The sequence below is a fragment of the Nicotiana attenuata genome, unplaced genomic scaffold (assembly GCF_001879085.1).
Source record: "Nicotiana attenuata strain UT unplaced genomic scaffold, NIATTr2, whole genome shotgun sequence".
Taxonomy (NCBI): domain Eukaryota; kingdom Viridiplantae; phylum Streptophyta; class Magnoliopsida; order Solanales; family Solanaceae; genus Nicotiana; species Nicotiana attenuata.
In genome coordinates, this window is record NW_017670455.1 from 504,846 (window position 1) to 516,285 (window position 11,440).

General features: G+C 37.4%; 1 protein-coding gene and 1 pseudogene across 1 annotated transcript; one reads left to right on the forward strand and one right to left on the reverse strand.

Annotated features, from left to right (window-relative positions):
* Positions 1-2,376: 2,376 nt before the first annotated feature.
* LOC109239663 (probable glutathione S-transferase) lies at positions 2,377-3,527 on the forward strand. Its single transcript, XM_019406250.1, has 2 exons — positions 2,377-2,805; positions 2,956-3,527. The coding sequence occupies exons 1-2, from the start codon at positions 2,485-2,487 to the stop codon at positions 3,298-3,300; spliced, it is 666 nt and encodes a 221-aa protein (XP_019261795.1). The 5' UTR covers positions 2,377-2,484; the 3' UTR covers positions 3,301-3,527.
* Positions 3,528-4,169: 642 nt separating this feature from the next.
* Positions 4,170-11,007, reverse strand: LOC109239659 (annotated as a pseudogene).
* Between the last annotated feature and the right edge of the window lie 433 nt (positions 11,008-11,440).

Genomic DNA, 11,440 nt, shown 5'->3' on the forward strand with positions numbered 1-11,440 from the left:
GAGTAAAAATGAAAGAATGAGGGGGTATTTATAGTTGAGAATAGGGAAAAAGAATAATTATAAAAAATTTGGGGTTAAAACAAAGTTTGGGGGCCAAATGGTTATTTTTTAAAAAGCCAAATGGCTAAATTGGCTGGCCAACAGCTAGTTTTTAAACTTCAAACCGCTGGCCAATTTTAGCCGTTGGGCCCGTTAGGACCGGTTGAACCGGCCCAGGCCCGCCAGCTGGTCCCGGGCTCGCGGTCTCAAAATGGAGGAACGGCCCACAGTGGGCTCCTAGGACCGCTTGGGACCGGCTCATTTAGCCCGTGGTCTCGCGGTCCCGGACCGATCCTGGGCTGAGCCCGGACCACAATACAGCCTTAGTAGGGAGAGCAAAAAATTTCTTAAATTGGCAAAAAGTTCGAAGAAATTGGAACCAATGTTTTAAAAGGCGGGGGCGTGAGGCGAGGCGTTTTACCTCTGACGAGGCGAGGCGTAAGCCCTGAGACACGGGGCGTAAGTCCCAAGGATCATTACATTTTACTAATTTCAAGAATTGTAAGATAGTTTAAAATAAAAAATAATTATAAGAATTACATTAAAATCACAAAATTATAACAAATAATCTATTTGAAATATTTATAAATTATAACTCAACTATGAATAATACATAAAGTATGACATATATCATAAAATGTCAATCAGCTGCAACGTTGTTACAACTCAAACATTAAAAGCAATGTATTCGATACGAAATCTTATATGTATCTCTTAAGGAGTAATGAATCTTAAAAGAATTTCAATATTATAATTTGATATTTTTCTTAAAATACTCTTTTTATTTAATATGCTTCCTATTTGAAAGAGAATTTATATAAAAACATAATTGACAATTTAAATATGATTCTCTAGCATCATTTATTTTTAAATTTCAACAAGTTAATAAAGTGACACATAATTTACCATACAATACCATGATAACAAATTGTAAATAGTTACTAGTTAATACTGAGCTATTAAATTAATAAGTATTGTATCTCGTAAACATGAAAAAAATATTTAGAAAAATAATTATATAAAAAATTATGGACTATTATATAGTAAAGACATAACGAAAGTTCATAAATAAATACTTTTTAAATGAAAAATATATTTAAAATTAACTATCATAGCAGTCTTAGTGGATAACGTGCAATATTTTTATTTTAATTATGATATAAATTTAATAATTTATGATTAAGAAAAAAGTAATNCTTGAACCTTACGATCTGCATAGCTTCTTTTGCCTAGACTGAGCTGAACGAAGTCTGTCCTGAATGACCTTGACCTTCTCCAAGGCCTCCTGAACTAAATCTGTACCTATCAACCGAGCCTCTCCCGGCTCGAACCATCCAATCGGAGACCGACACCGCCTACCATATAAGGCCTCACAAGGAGCCATCTGGATGCTCGACTGGTAGTTGTTATTGTAGGCAAACTCTGCTAAAAGCAAGAACTGATCCCATGAACCTCCAAAGTCAATAACACAAGCCCGGAGCATATCCTCCAAAATCTGAATAGTCCGCTCGGACTGACCGTCCGTCTGAGGATGGAACGCTGTGCTCAACTGAACCTGGCTCTGATACCAACTTGTCACGATCCCGATGGTGGGAAATCCGGTTCGTGACAATTTATTACAAAATCTGTCGCTACTTTTTTATTATTATTTTAAACTTACGTGTATTAAGAATTAAGATACATATAATATGTCGGTGTGCATGTGTGTGATTTTAAGTTCCACTCTTTCTATTATTCTCCATTGTGTATAGATTTTTGAGTTTTAATTGTTATTAGTGGAAGTTTTTTAAGTTGTAATTAAAATTCATGTAAAATATAAATGCATAACTACAACAAATTTGTTATAAAATTTACCTCTATGTTTCACCCATAATTATTTTATTACCTACACTGTATAATTTACAATAAATTTACTCTTTTTTATTTTCAATTTTATAAATAGATTAACTTTTAATTGCAATTATAGAATTACTGATACAATTAAATTATTTACAATAATATTTAAATAATATATTTAAATATTTAGATATAATTTAACTTTAAACTTTTTATTTTATAGAATAATTTATATCATAACCTCATCAATATTTATGATTTACCAAAATTTGGGGAGTAGGGACTAGGGAGCGCAGAAAATTTCTTAAATTGGCGAAAATTTCGAAGAAATTTGAACATAAGAATGTGGGCCCCCTGTTGTTTGAAACTCTACTATAGACCACGTGACGAAATGCGATGACCTCTAGGTAGGGCCACACAGAGAAATCTCGAATATTATGGATTTCAAGGGATTAAAAAGCTTAAAACAAAATTAACTTTTGTAAACACTCCAATGGACCACAGCACTACTCGTACACAAAAAAGTTGTATAAATAGGACGTGTATTATAACTAGCAATCAGTATTATCAATTCTGAAATTTCTTATTTCTCACTTGCTTTTCATAACAATGGCGAACGAAGAGGTGATTCTGTTGGATTTCTGGCCTAGCATGTTTGGGATGAGGCTGAGGATTGCATTAGCTGAAAAGGAGATAAAGTATGAGCACAAAGAAGAGGACTTGAGGAACAAAAGCCCTTTGCTTTTACAAATGAATCCTATCCACAAGAAAATCCCAGTGTTGATTCACAAGGGAAAACCCATTTGTGAGTCTATTATTGCAGTTGAGTACATTGAAGAAGTTTGGAAAGACAAAGCCCCTAATTTGCTGCCGTCTGATCCTTATGACAGAGCTCAAGCTAGGTTCTGGGCTGACTACATTGACAAGAAGGTATAATCTTTGCCTTTTCCGTATGTACTGACTATGATTCTTTAGCTGATTCAACTAATTTTAAACAAGATATGGACTTTTATCTTTGTTTTTTGTGGCAACAAGTGATAACCTTTTCTTTTTCTAATTTGGGTTTGTTGAAATTTGCAGTTGTATGATTTTGGGAGGAAGTTATGGACAACAAAAGGAGAAGAGCAGGAGGCAGCTAAGAAAGATTTCATAGAATGCCTCAAGGTGTTGGAGGGATCATTAGGAGACAAGCCTTACTTTGGAGGGGAAAGTTTTGGGTTTGTTGATATTGCTCTGATTGGATACTACAGCTGGTTTTATGCCTATGAGACTTTTGGCAACTTTAGCACAGAGGCTGAGTGCCCAAAGTTTGTGGCTTGGGCCAAAAGGTGCATGCAGAGGGAGAGTGTTGCTAAGTCTTTGCCTGACCAACCTAAAGTCCTTGAGTTTGTAAAGGTGCTTAGGCAGAAGTTTGGACTTGAGTAATAATGTATTAAAAGAAGGCATTTCTCTTGAGTTGAAGTTTGTTTGGTGCTAGTGTCAGTCAGTCTACTTTTATGAGTAATAAAAGACTCTTAGTTGTGTCATGTTGAGTGTTGGCTTTTGTAGTCTGTGTATGTAATTCTGGAGGTTGTCCACTTTGTAATCATTTTTCCATTTGCATTATGTGTAATACCAAAAAATGATTCTACTCTATACATACATTTTGTTGATTCTTGTTAGTTCTGTTTTTAATTGTTTCGAACAGCAGGGGCTAATCTCACCCTTTACTTGTTTCAATTCTACATCCAATGGTTTCAAGAAGAATAGCCATTTCCTCCAGCAATTCATCAATTCATAGTCTAAACATAAGTAAAACTGTAATACAAACTGTTGGAGGGTAGAGCTTTGGATTTCTTGAACATTGAATATTGCTCTCACCGGATTCTGTAGCAGGTTTTTATACCTAGGAGACCTGCAGTAACTTCAGCAAAGAGGTTGAATCCGCAGACAATGTTTGAGGCAGAGTACAAATTTAGTTGAACAATTAAGACCTGCTCCCTTACAAATATTGGAATAAGTTATGTGACCAGCAGATACTCAAATAGTAATGACCTGTTCTAATAAATGAAGAGAGGAGAAGAAAACAGATAGAAATGAGTCTCTTAATAGCAAGCAAAACCTCCAAATATTACATTATTCACTGTATAAAATGCCAGAGTAGCAAACAGTATTTTACTACTTGCTACATGAAGCACGCCAAATCAAAACAAACACAACCTTTCATGTTTCCTCTCTATTTAGAAAACATAGTTCGAACATGAAACAACAAGTTCGCTTGATTGCAGAACTCACTCTAGATCCGTCTTCTGTCTTTAGGCAATGCCCCACATCTGTCTCGCCATCATAATAAAATCATAGACTTTGTCAGAGTCAGTAAGAGACTTCGAGACACTCTCCTTTTGCATACACTTTTTTGCCCATTCCACAAACATGGGACACTCTGCTTCTATGCTAAAGTTGCCAAATTTCTCATAAGTAGGGATGGCAATGGGGCGGTGCGGGTGCGGGGTGCTGCGGGTTTTACCATATGCGGGGCGGGGCGGGGCGGGTTTAGATATATGCGGGTGCAGAGCGGGTTTAGACTTTTTTTTTTTAAAAATTCTTTGTGGGTGCGGTGCGGGTGCGGGTTTTAACTTTTTACAAAATTACAGCGTTTCAGCTATTGCTAATAGTATTACAACCTAGAAATATTTACTTTTTCAATTTTGAACTTGTAGTTCCTTTCTCCTACGCAATGATTACTTTAGTCTCAAACTAATTTGGTTTTTACGAGGCATATATTTCATATTGGACATTTATTTAGTTGACTTTAAACACACATTTTTTTGTTATTTGCATCTCTGGGAAGAAAATCTTATATTATATTTTTTACTGTTTAAAGTCCCACTTTAACTACTGTATATAGTTACTTTATTTGAGTCAATTAGATAATTAGTTGACTAAAATTTCATGTATCTGATCTCTAAGATACATATGAATCATTAGAAATGACATACTGATGAATCAAACTGATTTCCAATACTTTTAAAAAAAATAAATTGAATTCCAATACTGATGCATGTAAAATTAGTTTTTAGTATGTTGAAAAACTTTAAAACTGCACACTGTTAAAATTTAAAACTGACAGCATTCAGTAGGATTTATACTTATGTGACGACCCAAAGGGTCATCACCTGTTTCCTCATTCATTCTGTGTTCCGAGGCCTTGAAAACCTCAGTTTTACTTGCCTCGATTTGTGTGCGCAGTCCGGGCGCGTAGCCGGAAAGCTTTTATGTCGAAATATGTGAATTCTGTGAAAAATTTGAAGGATTTTGATATTAATATGATTATAGTTGACTTTGGTCAACATTTTTGGTAAACGGACCCGGACCCGAGATTGGACGGTCCCGGAAGGTCCGTAGAAAAATATGGGACTCGGGCATGTGCCCGGAATCGAATTCCGAGGTCTAGAGCCCGAGATATGAATTTTTCCGTGAAATTGTTTTTTTGAAATTTTTAAGAAAAATGGAAATGAAAATTTATTAAAAGACTATGGTATCGGGCTCGTATTTTGGTTCCGACGCCCGGTAAAAGTCTTAAATATGTGTTAAGCGCTTTCTGTAAAGTTTGGTCGAAATCGGACGTCGTTTGACGTGTTTCGGACTCGAAATGGAAATTTGAGGCTTTATGAACATTTCAAAAAAAATCATGAGTTTTGAGGCTTGATTCTATGTATATGAGGTTATTTTGGCAATGTGATCGCGCGAGTAAGTCCGTAGGATGTTTTTGAGGTTGTGTGCATGTTTGGTTTGGAGCCCCGAGGGCTCGGGTGAGTTTTGGATAGGCATCGGATTGCATTTCTCATGTTTTGAAAAATCTGGTATTTGGCTTCTGCAATTTTCGCNCGCGTAGTGTAATGTCGTCCAGTGATTTTTTTTTGAAAGAACAGAAACAGTACACTCGGGATTTTTCACTTTTTATCACGAGCCCTCTTCTCTCCCAAGCCTTAGGAAGCCATTAAAGCCCTCAAGCTTCAAGACCACTTGAGTAAGTAATTTCCCACTTATTTTCTTTACTTTTCCTTCATTAATTAGCAAGTTTCTAAGCCTAAATCATGAAATCAAGGTAGGAATCATGGGTTTTTTGTAGAGTTAGGGTTTTGAGAATTTTGGGTAATTCAACCCCAATTTGGGGTCGAATCTTAAAATAAATTATATCTTTGGATTCGTGGGGTTATGGGTGAATTTATTTTGGTTCGAACCTCGTGTTTTGACCAAGCGGGCCCGGGGTCGGTTTTGCAAATTTTGGGCAGAATGTTGGAAAGATTATATTTAGGTATTTGGGTTGGATTGTTGAGTATTACTGATGATATTAAATCAATTGTGTATAGATACGATTGAATTGGAGCTAAATTCGAAAGGAAAGGCATTGCTTAAGGATTGAATTGGACGTAAACCTTCGAGGTAAGTGTTTGGTTTAACCCTAGCTTGAGGGAATAGGAGTTGAATCTTGTTGCTAATTGCTATGTGATCGAGTACGATGTATAGGCATGGTGAAGAGTATCTATACATTGGTGTTTAGCATGACCGTGAGTCCTTATAATGTGATTATCATGATTTGGTTGTGAACTCCGTGTTTATTGGAGGATTTCTATATGTTGTGAATAACATGTGAACGGTAATAGGATCATTTGATTCCTAGAGCATTGGCTCGAATTGTGACACGAATATTGAAAGTATACGAAATGACCTTATTCTTTGCAGCATTGGCTCAAAATAGTAAAGTGAATTAAAAGATAAGAAAAGTAAGAAACGGAAAGCGTTGTTGATTATTCCCTTGTCGGGACGTTTGGTTGAACTTGTTGGATTCCTTCCCTTGCCGGGATGGTTGTCAAATATTTGCTTATTTTATGCCCTTAATGGTGACTGTTGTTTGGGAAGTCAGACTGTTAAATGATATTGAGGATTGGGTTGCACGCCGCAACAATAAAATGTGAGGATCGGGTTGCGCGCCGCAACAATGATACATGATAAATGATATGGGTCGGGTCGCACGCCGCAACAGTGGTATTTGTGGAGCGGGTTGCACGCCGCAACAATAGTAATTATGGAGCGGGTTGCACGCCGCAACAATTATTGAGGCTAAGTGTTTGTATTTGAGTATTGATTCTTTATTCATTGTGAACCTAAGCTGTTTTTAGTTGTTACTCTGGATCGTTGTTAATATTGTATCTCCCCTTAGCATGTTTCCCCTCCTATGTTGGTAATTGCTTTATATTCGATTTCCGCTGTATATCTATAACTGCACAGGTTTATGTGGTGTCCAGTCTAGCCTCGTCACTACTTCGCCGGGGTTAGGCTAGACACTTACCAGCACATGGGGTCGGTTGTGCTGATGCTACACTTCTGTGCATTTTTGCACAGGTCCAGGTTTTGAGGAACAGCAGCAGCAGTAGTTCGGAAGCAGGCGATTCATATTCACGAGACTGAGGTAGCCTTGCAGGCGTCCGCAGGCCCGGCGTCTCTTCTCATTGTTTTCTTTTAGACTGTTGCCTCCTTGTTTCGAGACAGACAGCTGTTATATTTCTTTCAGACCTTTGTATTTAGTTTATTCTTAGTGGTTTGTGAGTAATGTGACACCAAATCTTGGGTAGAAGTTGTTTTTTGACTATTCCGCGTTTTAAATTCATCTTTTCAAGACAGACTTCCGCTATTGTTCTTATTAGACTTTATGTTCTATATTGATGTTATCAACTGTTAAAGATAATTGCTAGTGATGGAAAGGTAATTAAGTTGGCTTGCCTAGCTACCACGAGTAGGCGCGATCACGATCCCGATGGTGGGAAATTCGGGTCGTGACAGTATACCACATAAGATGCATCTATGNCAGTGAATTCGCAAATGCGAAAAATAGTCTCGCATTTCCCAGGCCTGCATTGTTCGCAAATGCGAACCTATGTTCGCATTTCCCATATCCGAGGCCCAGCAAATTTTATACTTAGTCGAATTTTCACCACTTTTCACCATTCTTTCAAAACCCAAACACCATAGGCGATTTTTCAAGAGCAAGCTTCATCCCAAATCATTTGTAAGTTGATTTTTACTCAATTCTTTCAACTTTTAACATCATTAAACATGTTTTCCACTTGAAATCAAGGATTTTCATGGGTGAAATTGGGGTTTTTGGGTAGAACCTAGATTTTCTATAAATTGGGAAGTTGGACGTCGAATTGAGGTCCGATTTCAAAACAAATTATATATTTAAACTCGTGGGGGAATGGGTAACCAGATTTTGGTTCGAACCTCGAGTTTTGACCACGTGGGCCCGGGGGCGTTTTGGGAAATTTTGAGTAAAACTTTGGGAATATCGTTTTTATGCATTCAAACTAATTCATATAGTGTTTGCTAAAGTAATTGAGAAATTTATGATTAGATTCGAGCAGATTGATGGTGGAACCGCGAGGTAAAGCAATAGTTGAGGATTAAGTGGATTTCAAGGCTTTGAGGTAAGTGTTTGGTTTAACCCTAGCTCGAGGGAATAGGAGTTGAGTCTTGTTGCTAATTGCTATGTGATCGAGTACGATGTATAGGCATGGTGACGAGTATCTATACATTGGTGTCTAGCATGACCGTGAGTCTTTATAATGTAATTATCGTGACTTGGTTGTGAACTCCGTGTTTATTGAAGGATTCCTAGTTATTGTGAATAACATGTGAACGGTAATATGATCGCTTGATTCCTGGGAGCATTGGCTCGAATTGTGATACGGATATGAAAGTATACGAAATGATTTGATTCTTTGGAGCGTTGGCTCAAAATAGTAAAGTGAATCAAAAGATAAGGAAAGTAAGAAACAGAAAGCGTTGTCGATTATTCCCTTGCCGGGACGTTTGGGTAGAGGATATTGTTGAGGCTATGTGTTTACATTTGAGTATTGATTCCTCGTTCACTGTGAACCTAAGTTGTTTTAGTTGTTACTCTGGATTATTGTTATTATTGTAACTCCCCCGTAGCATGTTTCCCCTCCCATGATGTCCATTTCTTGGTATTCGATTTCCGCTGTATATTTATAACTGCACAGGTTTATGTGGTGTCCAGTCTAGCCTCGTCACTACTTCGCCGGGGTTAGGCTAGACACTTACCAGCACATGGGGTCGGTTGTGCTGATACTACACTTCTGTGCATTTTTGCACAGGTCCAGGTTTTGAGCAGCAGCAGCAGTAGTTCAGGAGCAGGCTTTCATATCACGAGACTGAGGTAGCCTTGCAGGCGTCCGCAGGCCCGGCGTATCTTCGCATTGTTTTCTTTTAGACTGTTGCCTCCTTGTTTCGAGACAGACAGCTGTTATATTTCTTTCAGACCTTTGTATTTAGTTTATTCTTAGTGGTTCGTGAGTAATGTGACACCAAATCTTGGGTAGAGGATATTGTTGAGTATTCCGTATTTATTTCAGACTTATAGATTAGACCTTCCGCAGTTTATTGTTGTTATTATTATTGATGCTACAGATTGTCAACAGAATGGCTTTACTAATGAAAACGGTAGGTAAGTTGGCTTGCCTAGCTACCACGAGTAGGCGCCATCACGATCCCGATGGTGGGAAATTCGGGTCGTGACAACTTATGACTATTCAAAATTGGACTTCTTTGGTTTGCAACTTGGATTCCAACAGGAACTTCTAGATCGGCAGTGCATTATATGAATATAATTGAAAATAAAATTAAAAAAGATAAAAATATTACAAGTCGAAAGAAATAATAAAGGGAAAATTCTGCAAAGCGGGGTGGGGCGGTGGGGGTGGACGCAGGTATTAATACGGAGTGGGTGGATGCGGGTGAAAATTCTATTGGAGCGGGGCAGGGCAGGGACGGATTGAAATTTTGTGGGTTAAGGCAAAACCCGCCCCGCCCCCGTCCCGCCCCATTACCATCTCTGGGCATAAGGCCATATCCACAAACCCAAAACTTTCTCCTCCGAAGTATGGCTTATCTCCTAACTCCCTTTCCAATAATTTCAGGATAAATTCTTTATTAGCTGCTTCTTGGTCCTCCATTTTTGATGGCCACATTTTCTTTAATTTCCACTCTCATAAATCTGAATCCTCCCAAACAAGGAAAAAAGATTAAATATTTTCAATCAAATTTAGCTCACAAAAATATAACCCTCCAAAATTCCAATGTGCACATGTTTGGATGATATTCGTTTAGACATATATATATTCATTAGCGGATCAGTTATGCATGAGCCAAGTTAGCACACAAAAGAACTTCTCAAATCATACAAAAAATAATTTATTTTGGTTATGGTTAGTTAGATATAGTCAGGATGAATAAAAATGATTTTTTTTTATACTAGTTTACTTAAAAAAGAAAAACATAAACAAATGAAAAATAATATTGATTACACTAGTTGAGTTATGGCTCATTTTTAGCTCAAATTGATATATCCATCTTGACCAATCAATTTTTTCTATAGCTATTACTTTGTACATTTATTGATTCTCCCGGTTTAGTCCAGTTCGCCCATTTAATCCTATAAATTTTGAGAAATTTGACTAAAACAATAACAAGTCTTAGTCCTGAACAAGTTGGATTTTGTTATATGAATTTTTTCTGACAATGATTCTCTATTTAAATTTATCCTAGGTCAATATTATGCAGAATAAAGAACAATAGGATTTATTTATTTTTTTGGTATTTTCTACTAGCATCAAAGTGATATAGCTAAAAGACTTAAAAAACATAGGACCTAAACTAACGGTACTAACATGATTAAACAACTCCCAACTGTGTGATATTGTACTTGCATACCTTTTTGTCAATATAATCAGCCCAAAACCTACCTTGAGCTCTCATGTAAGGATCAGAAGGCATGAAAGGGGTTTTGTCCTTCCAAACTTTATCTATATACACAACAATAATTAGGGATACACATATTGATTTTCCATTGTGAATCAAGACTGGAATTTTCTTGTGAATTGGGTTCATTTGTAGGAGAAGAGGGGTTTGTTCAACAAGTCCTGCTCCTTGTATTCATATTGGATGCCTTTTTCAGCCAAGGCAATCCTGACCCTCATCCCAAACATGCTCACATAGGTAGCGAAAAGGACAGCTTCATCTGCCATTTGTTTTGCTGAGAATTCAGAATTGTTAACAGAATTGCAAGATAATGTAGACTAGAATATGTGTTTTGTGTATTAGCCATAGTTATGATACCACTATATATAGAAGTGGGCAAGAAGGTGTGGACCATGTTAGAAAAGTCTCTGCATATCTATAGGATCTCTTATAGGGATGGTAATGGGGCGATGCAGGTGCGGGGCAGGGCGGGTTTGAACTTATGCGGGTGCAGGGCGGTTTTGGGCCCGTGCCGTTGCAGAGCGAGGCGGGTTGACTTTTTAAAAGAAAAAATATTTGCGGTTGCGGGGCGGGTGCGAGTTCAAATCCTGACACAAAATTAAGAAAGAGATAATCTATTCTACACAAATCTATGGTTGTACTGATGAAAAATTCTATTGCTGACTATTTTAAACTCCGAACCCCCTCCCATCGAACAAACCCACCCCACCCCCACCCCCAGAAGAAACAAAAGCAGAAGATAAAA

Bases quoted from the DNA above. Each gene is read 5' to 3' on its own strand.
- LOC109239663 (XM_019406250.1), top strand. From the start codon at position 2,485: ATGGCGAACGAAGAGGTGATTCTGTTGGATTTCTGGCCTAGCATGTTT. The intron at 2,806-2,955 runs GTATAATCTTTG...TGAAATTTGCAG, and splicing joins CTGACTACATTGACAAGAAG to TTGTATGATTTTGGGAGGAA.